Below are 17,381 nucleotides of genomic sequence, written 5' to 3' on the forward strand. Positions count from 1 at the left end.
GCTGCAGCCTCTCTGGGTCTCCTTTCCTCATCAAATATTTGACCAATGGGCTACACATTGGCTGGTCCAACCCTCTTGTGCAGGGGTAGTCAAACTGCGGCCCTCCAGATGTCCATGGACTACAATTCCCATGAGCCCCTGCCAGCGAATGCTGGCAGGGGCTCATGGGAATTGTAGTCCATGGACATCTGGAGGGCCGCAGTTTGACTACCCCTGCTCTTGTGCTTTCACACGTAACATCGCTAAGCACAAATCTAAGCTTTACAATATCCCTTCTTTTTATGGCAAGCCTTTAGAAAGGCAAAGTCCATGCTGTGTGTCCATGTGGTGGAAGAGACCAAAGTGCACCATTTTCTAAGTAGATGGTGGAGCAATGAGGAAAGCACCCTCTCCAGCCATCTCCTCCCAATCAATGGAAACTCTTCCCCTATCTCTTTTCTGCAGCAAGAAACTTAAATGCAAGGGTAGATTCAAGTGGGCAGCCGTGTTGGTCTGAAGTAGCACAACAAAATCAGAGTCCAGTAGCACGCCTTGAATAAATCTTTGTTGGTCTTAAAGGTGCTACTGGACTCTGATTTTGTTTTAAAGGCAAGGGGTTCATTTAAAAAAAATGTATATCTGCTGCTCAGTATTAGGAAATGGCTCATCACGGCATGTCTCACTTTTAGGGATGCCAACCTCCAGGTAGAGCATGAGGCTCTCCCAGCATTATACCTGATCTCCAGGCTAGAGAGATCAGTTCTCCTGGAGGCAGCGGCAGCTTTGCAGAATGAAGTCTATGGTGGGCCTCTCCCTGAACCCTGCCATCCTCAGGCTCCAACCCCAAATCTCCAGGTATTTCCCAACCAAGAGCTGGCAACCCAATTCAGCTCCTTAGCAGGTTCCACATACGTTGCTCATTTCACTACAAAGTGCATCTTGGTCATGGCAGCCACCTTCTCCATGGAGCATTGACTCTCGGACAATAAATAACTCTCCAACTTGATTAAAGGACAGCTCATTTTTGGTCTCAGATGCAAACCTGTCATATGTGTCTTGTGATTCAGTTAATTTTTCCAGCCATGTAAATGATTGCCAGGAAAGAAGGAGGCAATGCCTTAGGGTTTTCTACAGTTACATAAGATATTCTTTATACAAACACTTCTATGCAGCTAGGGAAGGAAGAAAATAAGAATACTATGGTTTCACTTCATGAATCAGAGAGTCCCATACATCTGAACATCCAAAGAAGAAAGTGAAAGCACTTAGGGAATTCCAGAGTCTATTTCGCATCACCCATTTCCTTCTTCCCTAAAGCAAAGAGACAGTTCTGGCTGTCTGCCATCTCACTGGAGCAAGAGTTGCCACAAAAGGCCCAAAGAAGCATCACCTTTTTGTCTGCTTGAAGCTCCACATCCAAACCAGCTGCTTGAAACCTCCTAATGTTCTGTGACTGGCCTCAGCTCACAATGGCGCTGTTAGTTAGAGCTTGGTTAGTGCTATGTAAGGGGAACGCTGCTTATGGGAGAAAGTTCATACGAAATATGTTGCTCCAGGAAAGAAATAAAAACACTTTGTTATGAAGGAACTCCATGCTAGATAGGAACAGTAGGAAAAAAGGTTCTAATCTAAAATAGGATGAAGAGAAACTACATTCCTCACATGATAGTTAGGGAAGGAAGAGAAGGAGCTAGTCAGAAGGAAGGCACTTCTGAGGGTGATTCCATACCAGTGGCACCACTCTGGGGGGACACACTTTGGTGGCGGACCCAGTCCACCACTTTAATGTGTCCCTGTGGGGGATACAGCCGCGGCTTCCATATGAGCACCCTCCCATGAGGAATAGGAGTAGCATTCTTGGTAAACAAAAAGGCATTTGCATGCACTTATGCTGCTACTCACCAGCCTAAGCATGCAATAGTTGGGCCCAAGGGCAGTTGCCAACAAAAACTTTGCTGTCCACAAGAGAAAGATAATGCATAAGTGGTGGTTGTTCTGCTTGCACTGGCAGGCATGAACACCAAGGTAGCTCGTTCTCTGCAGTCCACAGAAAGCTGGCTGTTCCTTGCATTATTGGCATGCTTCCTCTCCTGGCCATGTGCCTTCTGCTGTCCCTGGAAGAAGAGGAAGAGGAGGAAGAAGATGCCTTTGCCGTAGGTTTGCCAAGTTCATTGGTGCTGCCAGCGAGGGATGAGAGGGAGCTTTTGGGGAGCAACGTGATGTATCGACATCACCCAGAAGTGACATCGGTATGTTGGAGATGCTCTGGCTTTTGAGCAAGGCTACATAGAAGACTTTGCTTCTAATCATAGAGTTTTGCCCCGATTTTGCATCACATATCTAACTACACATGGAATAGGCCAACATGTGATGCTTTTAAATTACGATGACTATGTTTTAATATGTTGAACTAGTGTACTTTATGTAATAAATATTTGAAAAAAAATTTAAATTATTTTTGCAGCTCAGCCTTTGGGTTCTGGTTTCTCTTTTTGGTTTTGCTAATACCAGATGATCCTGATGTCAGTTACAGGAGATGTCAGCAAGTCTTGTTAAAACACAGCATTCTTGCATTTGGGGGGAAAGTTGGGGGAGGTGTCCAGAAGGTGGGGGAGGACCACCACCCAGACCTGGCAACCCTACATTGCCATTGTGCGCTAACTGAGGAAAGGAAGACGGGTCCTATCCCTTCAGGAAGCCCAGTCCCAAGAGAAAGAAAACTGGCAGCTATGTCATTGCCAAACCACGACAGTCTCTGATGCTCAGCCAACTTCACTTGCGAAGTCAGAATCATAGTCTGGAGCAGAAGATAGTTTCAGGGGGCAGCCATGTGGGTCTGCAGTAGAGCTAGATTCAAGTCCAGTAGCACTTAAAAACCAAGAAGATTTTCAGGGCATAGTCTTTTTGAGAGTCAGGCGTCCAACAAAGGAAGTTTTGACTCTAACTTATATCCAGAAAATCTTGTTTGTCTAACTCCAAAGTAGGGTAGGAGACCAAGCCATAGTTCCCTCCAGGCACAGTTCCCTCCGGACAGAGCTAAAGCAGTTCCACAGGTCCCTCAAAGGGGAGCTCCTCCACCAGGCATTTGGTTGAGGTCAACCTAATTCATTGTCGTTTGATTTATTTCCAAAACTCAATGGGGTTTCACTCTGTTTTCTAATGGAGAGGATCTCCGCAGAGAGACACCACTGTGCAGCCACAGAACATAATAGCCAACGGCTATCGAATATCAGAAGTTCAGCTTTCTCTAACCAGCTCTCAGCCTTTCTCCAGGCTCCTTCCCCTGTCTAGAAGCTACAGTCCAAAACAAACATTTCTTCCAGTCTCCAGTGCAGAGTTCCTTCTAATCAAGGGATGAGATTGTGTAAAACTTTGTTCAGGGCCTTTTGCGTCGTGGCCCAACAAAACCATCTGTCCTCTGTCCTACGTATAGCCAGTGGAATTTCCCCCCCCCCCTAAACTTGCTTTTAAAACAGCTGATGAAGATCACCAGGTATTGCTTTGCGACACAAGAGGATAAAGGCCTCCGTGGGTCATATAGCATGTTGTACTCACTCTAAAAAGGGGCCTTGCAGAGTGCTGTGTGCCAGCAAGGGAAAAGAGGAGGACTGGGAGCCATGAACATTGGTAATCAAAACAGGGGTTCCCCGCATGCTAATGTTTCAGAACTCCCCCACTGGACCACCCTTACTTTTACACTTTACAATAATGTCCTACACCAATCTGGGTTCCATCCTGGCCACGGGTTGGAGACTGTGTTGGTCACCTTGACGGATGACATCCAGTGCCAGCTGGACCAAGGTGGTTTGGCCATTCTCATGTCCTTACATCAATCAGCTGTATTTGATGTGGCTGACCATGAGTAATTGGCTCACTGCCTTGCCAGGGGTGCAAATTACACCTGCACTGGTTGCCAGGAATTTGTGAATGACCGTTGATGCCTCCCTTTCCATGGAGCCTCAGGTCAAGAAAGTAGCATGAGTGGCATTTTTCCATCTCTGCCAAGTGCAGCTACTAGTGCCCTACCTGTCCTCTGACCACTTGGCCACAGTGATCCATGCAACGGTCACTTCCAGATTAGAGTTCTGTAAATTGCTCTATTTGGGCCTACCCTTGGCTTTGACCCGGAAACTGCAGTTGGTACAGGATGCGGCTGCCAGGGTCCTCACTAGAATACCATGGAGGGCCCATATTCAGCTAGTATTCTGACATCTGCACTGGTTACCAGTCTGTTTCCGGGTCAAGTTCAAAGTATTTGTATTAACCTTTAAGGCTATACATGGCCTGGGTCCCATTTGTCTGCGGGACCGCTTAGTGGCTTATGCCCCTCGCAGAGCTCTTCGCTCTGTGGGTATGAGCCACAAGGCATAGATGGGATATTGTGTGTGGGGCAGCGGTTCTTGGTGCTTGGGGGGGAGAGAGGGAGGGCTTCTGGAGTTCTGGCCTTGCTGGTGGACCTCCTGATGGCACCTGGCTGTGTGACACAGAGTGTTGAACTGGATGGGCCCTTGGCTTGATCCAACATGGCTTCTCTTATGTTCCCCTGCTGGCCCCAGGAATGACAGTGTGAAATGAGAATCAGAGGCAGGGCAACTCCTGCCCCTGGTTGGAAGATGAGAGCGCTGGGTCCTGGCTTGGGACATGATCTTCAGCTAGGCAGATATGGACCAGCCCAGGTTTGTTTGCTGTTTTGTCTATTTGGGTTGAATCCTCACTTTTGTAAACAGCTTTGGAGAAAAGCAATCTAAGGCTACTTGCTTAAGTGTATGAATCTAAGGCTACTTGCTTAAGTGTATGAATTGTTTTTGTGCAACTGCAACCTCATTTAAGGAGGTTTTGCTCCTCGGCTGACCATCCTATTACTTTTGGGACAGTGGTCTACTGGGAGGATTTAAAGCATGCCTGCCACTGGCATGCCAAGTGAGAAAATCAGTACAAGCTTACCATTAAATGTAGTGTGCAGTTTCTTACTTTTTCTGACAATTTGGGGGGGAAATACTCCACCAATAGATGAAAGCCCTAGCACTGCACGTCTAACCGGAGACTCATTTAACCTTAGAAGTGCAAGGAGCACAAGCTTCTCTTCATCTCTGCATGCCGTCCGGAATCCAGCCGCATGAAGTTCCCTTGCTTGCTGGGACTGTGCCCCTCAGCTCCTCTTGGCATCTTTCAACAGGCTGTGAAAAATGTAACCTGTGCCTTCTTAATTCCCCCCCCCCTTGCAGCCATTCCTTGATGGCTGCGGCTTTGCAGAACAAACTTGAGTACAACCCTCAGGGTCAGAAGTTTAATCCCACTCAGGAACCAAAAAGCAACTCTGGCTGCCAAAATAAAATAAAGCTGTTTGTTTTTAACCCGGTGAAATCTGTTTACCTAGAGCAGGGGTAGTCAACCTGTGGTCCTCCAGATGTTCGTGGACTACAATTCCCATGAGCCCCTGCCAGCAAACGCTGGAGTGCTACAGAAGGCCAAAAGCATGGATCTGTCAGATCCTAATGAATTCACATGATTTTTACTTTGAAACAAAATAAACATGTCATTCTGTTGACATGTTTTAGGGGTAGTCAACCTGTGGTCCTCCAGATGTTCATGGACTACAGCATACGCTGTAGATTCGATGACAGGCAACCACAAGGTACAAAGAGAGAAACAGCAGTTCTCTCTGCTTTAGCGTGGTAAAAGTATAGGGACTTTAGCATCATAGAGGCCTGCAAACGAGATATAGCCATGAGGCACACTTTGATTTTCCCCTCCACTGAGTCAGAACAGAAGAGCCAACCATTCTGGATTGGATCAAAGAGACCAAAGACTCTGCTTCCCATAGAGGGCAAACAGGTGCCCTTGGGAAGCCCACATGTTTGGATCCAGAGCGGGGAATTAGGGGGGGATTTAAAAAATTTATTTACAGAATTTATATCCTGACTTCCTGTCCTCACAAAAGGCCACCTAAAAATACAATGACAAAATCAACCCTCAAAAGAAGCACACATCATATCATTTAAAAAACCAGTTAAAATATGTACATAACATAAAACTGCAAGAGTCCAGTAGCACCTTAAAGACTAACAGAATCTGTGATGGAGGATGAGCTTTCGTGAGTCACTGCTCACCACAAAGTGCACAATTACTCATAAAAGCTCCTACCCTGCCCCAGACTGTGTCAGTCCTTAAGGAGCTCCTGGACTCTTACTCTTTTCTGCTGCATAGACAGGCCAACATGGCTAGCTGTCTTGATACAAAACATAAAACCAGAAATTTAAAAAATGGTTAGAAAGGAGGGATAATTGAAGGAACGAAACAACGAAGTCTTCATCCACTGACAGAAGGCAGCAACAGAAGGGGACAGACAAAACCCACTGGGGAGAGAATTCCAGAGCTTTTGTGCCATGCTTGAGAAGGCCCTCTCCTGGGTAGCCACCAACCTAATCTCAAGAGTTTGAGCACCCAATGCAGGGACTACAAAGGTGATTGTAGTGGTTGAGCTGGTTCACATTCCTTCAAATATGCTGGTCCCAAACCATATAAGGCTTTGAAGGTCAAGAACAGCACTTTGAATTGTGCCTGGAAACAAATTGGGAGCCAGTGTAGATAGCCCAAGACTGAAGTTATATGATCCCTAAAATCTACTCCAGTCCATGTCCTGGCTGCAGAGTTCGGTACTGATTGAAGTTTCCAAATACTTGTCACGGGCAGCCCCATGTGGAGCACATTTCATGAATCTAAACTAGATGTAAGTAGGGCATCCACCACAGCGGCCAGATTTTCTCTGCCCAGGAAAGGCTGCAGCTGGCTCTCCAGTCAAAGCTGGTAAAAGGCATCCTAGACACAGATGCCACATGTGGGTCCACCCGTAGGCCTGTGTCCAAGATCACCCTCAGCTATGGACCCATTCCTTCAAGGGGAGTGCAACCCCTTGACCTGCAGTGGGTAGAGAAAAGCAAGAAAGAAGGAAGACAGACTCACAGGAGACTTTTTCCCCATGGAAATGTCCACTGTCTTCCATATCAGCAAAACTGGTGAAGGATGGCCATGAGGAAGCAGATTGTAGATATGAGAGGGGGAAAACAGAAGATACCACAGATTAATCAACTGCACAGGCAGGAAATTTTCATGGCAAGTGAAGGGTTTTACATTGTAAATGCCCCTTGCCTTGAGCCAAGAGGGAAGGCAGGGTATAAATATTTTAATTATTAAATGGTTGGGAAGTGGTTGGTCAATACAAGGTTTTATTATGCTGTTAATGAGCATGCACAAATGAACAAGCGTCATTAGGTGAAGCTGCTTCCTTGATTTGGTGATGCCTGGCTACCTGCATTTATAGGAAACTTATTTACAGGGTCCTGGGCATTCCTTGATGATGGTCACATTAACTGATAGCTTGCATGTGTGAATGAGCCAGAGGCCGAACTTTCACGTCAGTGATTGTCAGTGGAGCTAGTTTGCTCATTCAGCTATAGGTCATAAATAGCAAAAATATCCATGGATGCCAAACAGACCTTGCTAAAGCAAAAAGAGAGAATCCCTGGTGTATACTATGAAAAATGCTCCACAGCAGCTTGAAGCACCCAGTTTATTTTGCTGTTTCAGTCCTTGACTTTAAGCGTGGTCTTCACATTTTCTCCTCCACAATCTTCCTAGCAAACTCCCTGCTTCTCTGTTTCTTTATGACTATCCACACCATCTGGCCAAAACACTCAGTGCCTGAATTCATAGCATTCCTAACCCACATTTGATCTTCTGGCTCCCTGTCCCTTGACAGCAGGCCTGCTAGCAATATCAACACAGCAATCCTTGATGGTCCCATTGAAGCACAAAGTAACCCATCAAGCCAATCAAGCCAAGATAATATGGTTTTACAGACTTTCTTGGATGAATAATTAGGGATTGTGGTCTATACTGCTGTGTATCTTACAGTAAGTAGGGGCCTCTTGGTGTCATTTCTGCGCAGCTTAATGTGTCCTGTGAATACTTCTGCTATGCTTCAGTCCTTTCTGGTGGCTCCATACTTCTAAAATCCTAATGCACTGGTTACCGAATGTCTCATTTTGTTGGTTGTACTGGCTCGCCATGCAAAATCTGCCTTGAGTCTCTGTGAGAAAGATGGATTATAAATAATGTGAAGAGATAAATAAAACCATCACAGCATAAATCCCTGCCAAACTCAAAATCTGAGCCCCTTTAAGAAGAATTTTCTGTCTTCAGAAGACAACACACAGCTTGTTCCTCATGCCCTCTAAGTAGTATCTGCAGTGTCTCCAAAAGACATTACAAACTATTACAGTTGTTTGCCAAACTAATGTGCAATAACAGGCTAATATAATGAGCTATTTACAAGCTGCTAAAAGGAATTAAATATGTAATTCTATTTCGACTCTTTGAACCAAATCAAACATTACACATGTGCTTACAAAGCCCTGAACAAATATTTTAAAAGGAAATTATGAACAGCAAATCTTTAAAGAAGCTCATCCTTCCTAGGTGCTATGATATCAAATGAAGTGATGCATTGTTCCTCTCCCCACCTTATTCTGGGGATGCTGTAAATCTGAGAAATAACAGTGCAGCGCTGTGGTCTTATCTACTTAAGTTCAGACCCAAAGTAGATGTGTCAAGTAGATATAGTCCATGAAAATCTACAACTCTTTGACAACACAGGGTTCTTTCAAATAACCTCTTTCTCACCCAGTCCTTCCCCAAAGGTATCCAAATCATGGTCCATGGGCCATCAAGCATGGAAAGTGTGTCCAAATTAGGAGCTGTCACATGCCCAAGTCAGCTCCATGACTCCATATTTGAAAGTTAACACAGGTCTCCCCGTGCCGCTCATGTTTCAGCTGCTCTAGTATTTGTAAAGGAGAATAAGTTCTTGTCCTTTTTCAGGCCTTTGAACCACCCAGGCCTGTGTGGCGCAGAAAGCAGTAAATGGGGTAGACCATACCCTGGGCATGGCCATGCCTGTCAAATGGTCTCTGTATCTCAACTTAGCCAAAAGATCTGGATTATCATTAATAAGTGTATGTAAGTGCATGTACAGGTAGAAAGATCTCACAAAACCAGTGATTTCAGCCCAAGATTTCAAATATGCCATGGTTAAAGACTTGGAGCTATTACATTTTTGTCAGGATCCTCTGCTGTTGTAAATCTGTTACAATTCTGTGAACCCCTCCCCCCAAAAGTGGGGTCAGGCACTCTAGCTGTTGTAGTTTCCATGAAAATCTCTTGGAGTTTGGGTAACAAGCACCTCCCTCCTAGGCTAAGAGGGTGAGGATGCCCTGCAGTGGTGAAGAGGGGGACAGGTCTGCAGGCTCTCTGCAGAGGAGACAGCCAGTGTCCCCATCTGCCACAGGTGGGGAGGAGGCAGCAGGCACTGGTGTGGGCTCCGTGGAGAAGGGAGCCGGTCCACGTAGCCCCTGCCAGCAGCGAGGAGGCGTGCCAGCTGGTCATGGAGCCGCACAGCTTACCTCCCGCCGGCTCCACGTGATCAAAGAGGGAGGTGGGGGGGGAAGAGCCTCTGACTGACACTCAGTGGGGGAGGATCCTCCCAGTGAGAGCCAATCAGAGGCCCCCCAGTGCTTCTCAACAGCACACTAGCCTCTCTGAGTGGCCTTCAGCAGGGAGTCCCCTCGAAGGCCATTCAGAGAGCCAGCACGTTGTCAGAATTGTATGTAGTATGATAAGCTCTGTAAAGAAGCTAATAAATGTTTTAAATAATAATAGTAATAAAATAAAGAAGAGTCTTGTGGCACTGTCAACATGTTTTTCTAACAAAATCATGTGTGGACTAGAGTACAGATGCCAAAATGCTCAAGAAAAACACACACACACACACAAATAAATGGGGGGGAAGGACTTCTTTTTACAACACTGCTTTTTACAACAGATCCATGAACAAACATGATGAACAAAGTGCAGAGATGAAAATACTTGACATTTTCCTTCCAGCAGCCCCTTCTTAGTTAAACTAACATCAAATCCTGTGCACATTTATCTGGGGGAAAGTCTGAATGGATGCAATGGTGCTGACATCTAAGCGAACATATATCTTCACACTGCAAGAAGGGCAGATGCTTTAAATTACCACTTCTTTTCCACAGCAATGGTGCGGGTTAAGACTTGAAAGATCACAGAAAGTTGCATGACAGAGCCAACATTCAGCCATTGTTGCTTACTGAAATATTTTTACATCCCCCCTCCTCCTCCTTTCCTCAGGAAAACAGTGGTCTCAAAGCACTTTACAGGAATGGTCAACATCAAAGCACAGACTATAATGTAGCTCAGTAGAACCATAGAACCATATTGAGTATTTTAATAAAAATTTGAAGTGCACTCCAACAAAATCCTGACCGGAGTGAGCTGCCACCAGCCTGACCTCCATATGGGAAGTGAGAGACAGGAAACTTGATGTGATGAACAGACTTGGTGTATCAATAGATGTAGGCAGAAACATTTTAGAACTAGGTGGGCCAGATTCCTTTCAGGTTATTTTGAGGATTAAATGGGAGAGAAATATATAATCATTCCTAGCCCTTGGGAGAGAGGGGGGGGGAACCAAAACAAGGTATACATGATGAAAAAGACCAATATTATTTTGTCTAAATATCAGCATCAATATCTTTCTGAATCAGCCAAAATTTATATATAAGGCTGGACTAGTCAAAGAGGCAAGCAAGTAAATTTGTTACAATTTCACCACCCGTTTATTCTTGGACATAAAAATAACAAAGACATCGTAACAGTCCCATTGATTGGAATTATAAATTATCCTTGCTTTTTTTATTGACCTGCCAAGTTAAGAACAACGGATGGCAAAAAAATCAGAGTCTCATGACTTGAGAGGCAAATAGAGTTAACAGAACCAAATCAATTATTCTCGCACCAGAAGGGGATGTTTTCATCATAGGCAACAGGGTCTTCTTGAGAGACTGGGATGGGGTTGAAAACAGTATGAAAACATTATTGGACATGCCCTGCAGGGCAGATTTGCAAGAACAGTCACAGCATACAAAACGGGATCCTTGTGCACGGTTTATTGTAGCCTGCCACAGGTAGCAGCTTTTTGGTGAAGAGGGGAAATGTAAACGCTGAAAATAAATAGCTTGTAAAACTGTGGTGAGGCCAGTGCACGGCATTATACATTCTACAAGACAAGATACCATGTGTGGTACAGTACAGCCCTCTTTTTCCATTGACTTTGATTAAGGGTTTCTGCTCAGATGGCACTGCTAGGTTTAGGGTCAGGGGCAACAAGAAAAGGCATATCTTGCCAGAGATTGGGAACTGGGGTCTCTTTGGGGCTTATGAATGCCCTTCTGAAACCCTCCATCGGGTCTGGGCAAAAAGAGAAAGAGAAGGTGGCCGATCTGATTTGGAGAACAATTCTATTTGGTGTTCTCTGCACTGATTCTTTAATATACTTTCAACTCTAACACTGGTATGTACAAATTAAGCACTACAGGTACTTTATATTGGGGGTGGGGTGTGTGTGCGTGTGTCTGTAATTCAAAGCCTCCATCATGTCCCAGTGTTGTCAAGGAAACCTAAAGTGCTAAGATATGGGAACAATGACAAAGAATTGCAGTAGAAATTGCAGGTCAGTACCAATAGTCCAAAAGCAAATACGGCATAGTATCGTTACTCGTACTGAGAATAAGCTTTTAAGCTCATGGGAACTCTTTGCCTGGCTCTTTATCAATAAACAAATAAAGGAGGGTGGAATACTGTGTCTGATGAAAAGCCCCAGTCTGCAATTGTCACGGGTCCTAACAGCACAGGAAGCTGTCATAGGCTGGGTTTAGACATGGGGCTGGATCCTGAACAAAACCTGCTTTGACCAAAGAACTTTCCATCAGTTGGCGCAGGCTTGTACCACCTGCTGCCTCCCGTTATAGCCCCGAATTCCTCATGAAATGTTGCTCCTGGGGAACCTTGGCATGGGGGTAGGGGAGTCTCAGGAGTCCGCTGCAGGAGGGAGGAGCAAAAATTGTTATCTTCCCTGTCTTCCACCAGTGGAAATTTCCTGCTAGGCGGAACACTGATGAAACAGACTCTGTCACTTAAGACTAGGTTGATATATGCTCCCTTGGAATGCTCTCTTGCATTTTTCCAACCCCCACCAAACCCCCCACCCCACTCCTGCCAACACATCACGGAAATTTCAGCTTGGCACTTTTTTCTGCGAAAACCTTTTTATCACCAGGGACCGGTCAATGCTTGACATTTTACTGAGGCCGGGGGGGGGAGGAGGAGTCTTTTGCCAAGGGACGTCGCCGCCACCGCCTGACCCCCCTGCTCCACTTGCTTTCCCGCCAGTGCCCCTGACTTTCTGCCACCCATTGGGGGGCGCTGCCAGCAGCAGCTGCGCAGTGCCATGCTGAGGGGGAGCCCCAGCCATGGCGGCCGCTGGAGAGCAGCAAAGGTGCGCCAGGGGCAAAGTGGCAGGGCAGCTCCAAGGCAGCAACCGGGGAGGAGGACGAGGACCCGTACCAAGTGATCCATGGACTGGTCCCGGTCCCCAGACCGGGGGTTGTGGACCACTGCTCTAGGGTAACTGGCTGGCCACTGTGTGAGACAGGATGATGGATCAGGTGGACCGCTTGTCTAATCTAGCAGGGCTCTTCTAATACCCCCCACCCCCATGTTGGTTTTCGAATTCCCAGGAATCTTACCTCACAGGGAGAATTTTAAAATGTGGTTCTCCACCTGCAGTCTGAAATGGTACCCTCCACTATCACTTTAGCATTCTGCCATTTCATTGTACAGCATGGGGAAACCAGGACACAGCCTTTGTTGTCTCCGCACTTTGGGATCATCTTCTGCGAATGAGCCCTGTCTCTGAGCCAACTGGAAGGGACTCAAGTTGGCCTAGAAAAACTGAGTGACTGAGAAACAGACACCAAGAAGTAGGGGAATGGTGCTTTTTATTGGTCTGGCTAGCTTGGAGAACTGGCATAAAACAATGCCTCAGTTAAAGGAGAAAGGCCATTCCTGAGGACCAAACCAAAGCTTAGTGTCTTGTGAGAACAAGAATGAGAGGGAGGGAGAGCCAGTCTTTGCACACAGTGGCTCAATGAAAAGCTCGCAATCTGGAACTCGGAGTTCTATTCTACCAGGAAGGATGGAGGGTGTGCACTCTAGAAATTGAGGGCAACCATCAGTCTTGGAAGAAAATGCATTGCTTTGGATTGAGGGGAGCGTTTTCATTAAATAAGGCCATCTGGCTCTCCAGTAGAGAAGCACAGAATACTACTCATAGAGGAGCTAAAATAGAAATAACACACACCAATGCTGTCGCTGCATGGAAAAATGGTTTGGGGGTAGAAGAAGCCTTTCTTCTCTCACCGGAAAGGTTCCAAGTTTGTTTGTGTAGTTGAAGGAACCTGATCTGGGTCTGGGGCACAACTCAAGCATGTACTTTGGTCTGCTAAGGAGAGAGACAGGTGAGTACCCCTGGAGGGGACAAGCAAGAAAATGTTCTTGGGTCAGAATTCGGGGGATGCCATGTTGATCAGGAAAACAAAACAAACAAAAAACCATGGGGGGGGGAGAAGATGAAGAAAATGAGGGGTTTTTAATACGCTGATTTTCACTACCCAAAGGAGTCTCAAAGTAGCTTACAACTGCCTTCCCTTCCTCTCCCTACAATGGGGTTATAGTCCACCGTGGTTTTTAAAATGTTTTAGGGGTCTGTTTTTGTATGGATGATAGGAATAGTTTTAATGTGGTTTGAAATAGGGTTTTTAACACAGACAAATTGTAACTCGCCATGAGCCAGTCATGAGAGTGGTGGGCTATAAGTCCAAACAAACAAATAGATAAACAAACAAGAAAATAAATAAAACAGATACTCTGTGGTAAGTGGGGCTGAATGAGCTCTGATGAAACTGCTCTGTGAGAACAGATCTAACAGGACTGCAGCTGGCCCAAAATCACCTAGCTGGCTGCACGTGGTGTGTGGGGAATCCAACCTGACTCTTAACCACTTTTAACCACTACACCAAGCTGGCTCTTGGTGACAGGGAGAGGAGAAGGGAAGAAAGGAAGTTGTCTGAGAGAGGACAGATTTTCTTGACAGGGAGTTTTCTTGGGGAATTTCCTTTCAGAAGTAAGAGAAAGAGAAACCACATTGTTCTTTAGACTAGAGGCTGCACCATGCTGGCTCAATGTTTGCAAATGCTTTGAGTGGGAGCACGAGGCGGGAATTATCATCAGGGGCTTCAAAGGAGACCTCTAAGCTATACTCAAAAGATCAGTGGTTTCCCACAAGCACTCAAGGGCACACACGTGCTATGTGTCATGGAGTCATTGTGGGGGAAGAGTTACTCTAAAATCCCTTTGGTTGGGATTCCATACCGGACAGTCATTAAGCAAGGAATAATAAAGGTCAAAAGAAAGGTGGGACTCATTCCAGGTTTTGGGGAGCCCTGGACAGAGATTATCCAGGCCCCCCATGCTCCCTTCCAGGCCCCTCTTCTGGCCCACCGATACACGTGTCCACAGGTGCTTGGACATTATTCTCCTACCCACATGGAAGCTCTCACACCACCTGCAATATGAGCTGCCCATCACACTCTCTGCATACAGCTTCCCCAGTGATGCTAGATGGTGGTGGTGTTGCTTCTATGAACACTGACGCTTTGTCCGCCATCCATGTGCCTTCTCCAGTGGCACTAGGCAGCATGTGCAGTGGAGAGCCCAGATGATAAATAAGGGTGCAACCACAGGCCTAAGTAGGGAGTCAGCACTTGTAGACCACTTGTGGACCACCCCAGAAGCCACAGTCTCCAACAGCTTCAGGGTCTGCAGACCCCCGCCCTGAATCAGCACTGCCACTGTCCAGAGGCGTGTAGATGGGCCAGGGGCTCAGCACAAAAACAAAGGAACGACCACCATTTCTTAAAAGTTCCAGGATGAAGGATTCCCTTGAACGTGTTAAAGAGGAGTGCTTATTAGAGAAACTACAACTCAGGAGAAGCAGAAGAAGGGCAGGAAACAGGATGGAGAGACCAGTGATGAGATGTGGGCATTTCTTCTTGAGGAAGACGGACGGGTTTTTCCTGAGGAACGGGAAGGGCACTGCCATTTTTCGCCAGGACTCCTGCATGACAACTACCCAACCATGATCCCAGGCAGGAAGTCATCAGGGGAACCTCTTCAGATGACAGAAACGCAGAGGACAGCTTTCCCCCCCCCCTCCCATGGACCCTGGGGCCCTGCAAAGCAGAGGTTAATGAGAAAAGCTCTGGAGCAGGGGTAGTCAAACTGCGGCCCTCCAGATGTCCATGGACTACAATTCCCAGGAGCCCCTGCTAGCAAACGCTGGCAGGGGCTCCTGGGAATTGTAGTCCATGGACATCTGGAGGGCCGCAGTTTGACTACCCCTGCTCTGGAGGTTCAGTACCATCCTATAACAGCCAACCAAGACCTACAAGCTGGGCAGGGAAGCCAAGCTGTTGCTAGATTGTCCCCTGCCGCTGACATTCAAAGACTGAACATAGAGGCACATGGCTAAGGGATTTTTATTATTATTATTTTTTTAAGAAGCAAAAAAAAAACCAGACTTGTAAAAGTTCCTTTGCTGGGCTGGGTCTCCTGGAAGGGGGTGAGGGAGGAAGCGGTTTCGGGGGGCTTTGCTAGGCGGGAGGCGGGGGAGGTTACCTTGGGGGGCAGGCTGAAGAGGATGGGCAGCAGCACCAGCGGGGAGCAGAGAAGCACCAGGAAGCTGCGGATACTCCACACTTTCTTCACTAGGGCTCCCAGCGCTGCCATCACCCGGAGGAGGAACCGGCTTGAGAGTCCAGCCGCAGCTCCGGGGCTGAAGTTTTATCCCGGGGGAGAGGGAGGGAGGAGGGCGAAGGAGGCCGGGCTTCGCCTCCAAGCTGCGGCACGGAGCACGGGGCGCCTCGCCCGCCTCCCGCTCCGGCCTCAGTTCCGCGGCAGACGCGTCTTTCCTCCAACCAGCTCCTAACCCCCCGCCCCTCCCCTTGCCCGCCGAGGGCAGGACCGGGAGAAGCGGCCGCGTGCCAGGAGGAGCGCAGGCGGCGGCGGAGCACGTGGGGCGCTCTGTTGACAAAGAGGAGGGGCGGAGTCAGGGGGCGTGGCCGCTGCCGGCTGGGAAAGGCGCGCGCGAGGCCAGTCCCAAAGCGAAAGCGACGCGCCGCCTTTGCGCGGGGACCTCGCAGAAGAACTCGGACCCCGGACAAGAGCCGCGGCTCCGAGGAAGAGCATCGGCGGCGCCTGGCAGAAGTCCCGGGGTGCAAGCCCCAGCGCCTGCAGGGAGGAGATGCTGCCGGGAGACGCTTTGCCCGGACAAAGTTCCTTTTTAAGACTGACTCTGCCCAAGAGGACTGCAGGGCTTGGATGCGTCGCTGCCTTGTGTTAGTTGCAGGGCCCCTTGGCTTTGGCTTTGGCTTCAGGTCAGCGCTGCTGTTTGAAACGGACGGGAAGAAGCAGCAACATAGAGATGGGAGGCCTATAAGCCAGAGCTACGTGGGTTCTCAGGGGGTTTTGTTTGTTTGCTTGCTGTTACAAAAACCCCGCCCTCCCACTCCATCATCAAGCCAAAGAGTTTCGGGCCGCTTTGTCACGCCTGGGAAGAAAGTAGAAGTCGGATCTACACGGATCCTGCAGTTTTAAAAAATGAACCCCAACAAATGGAGTATCAAATCACATATGGAAGACAGAAGTATAGACGGGACCACCCAAAAAATGGATCCTAGAATTTGGAGTGCTACAGAAGGCCAAAAGCATGGATCTGAGGGTCGGATCCTAATGAATTCACATGATTTTTACTTTGAAACAAAATAAAGCCATCTTCATTCTGTAGACTAAAGACAGCAGCATAAAAATCACAAATCTACGGCGACTTGGCGCCGCCACAGAGCAAAAACATGGTTCTAAAAAACATGGTTCTAAAATCCTCACAGATCCTCAGGGCTTTTGCATCCAGTCACCCCAAACTCACCATAAGGTCACCTTTTCTATGAATACACAGAACATACACCACAAAAATCACAGATCCACGCCCTCCACGGAGCAAAAACAGGGTTCCAAAGGCCACATTCTCACAGGGATTTTGTATCTGGTCTCCGCAAACTCACAATAAGATGACCTCTTCTATCAATAGCCACAGCACTCACCCCAGAAATCACAGATCCACACCTTCATAGACATGTACTGTCTATGTACTGTCAGGGACTCACGGTCATTGTAGTCCATGGACATCTGGAGAGCCACAGTATGGTCACCCCTAGTCAGAAGATTCATGTGTGTGTGTGTGGGGGGGGAGTATTGTGAAAAATGCAAAAATACAATGCATATTCTAATCAGCTTGATTAGAGCAGAAGGAAATGGTTGGGGGCAGAAAATTAACATCTGTAGGGAGGTAAAAGTCCTCTGTCCATATT

At 47.3% G+C, this 17,381-nt stretch overlaps 1 protein-coding gene across 2 annotated transcripts in view; it reads right to left on the reverse strand.

Moving 5' to 3' along the window:
* Positions 1-15,913, reverse strand: part of SLC13A3 (solute carrier family 13 member 3) — a 48,555-nt gene extending 32,642 nt beyond the window's left edge. Inside the window, exon 1 of one of the 2 annotated variants that reach the window (XM_077335528.1) lies at positions 15,634-15,913. In XM_077335528.1, the coding sequence (XP_077191643.1) occupies positions 15,634-15,744 (111 nt within the window). In that variant the 5' untranslated portion in view covers positions 15,745-15,913. Of the gene's footprint in view, positions 1-1,881; positions 2,016-15,633 lie in introns of those variants that run through there. The other variant, XM_077335529.1, reaches the window with a different exon arrangement.
* Between the last annotated feature and the right edge of the window lie 1,468 nt (positions 15,914-17,381).

This window comes from Paroedura picta, chromosome 4 (genome assembly GCF_049243985.1).
Source record: "Paroedura picta isolate Pp20150507F chromosome 4, Ppicta_v3.0, whole genome shotgun sequence".
Lineage (NCBI taxonomy): Eukaryota > Metazoa > Chordata > Lepidosauria > Squamata > Gekkonidae > Paroedura > Paroedura picta.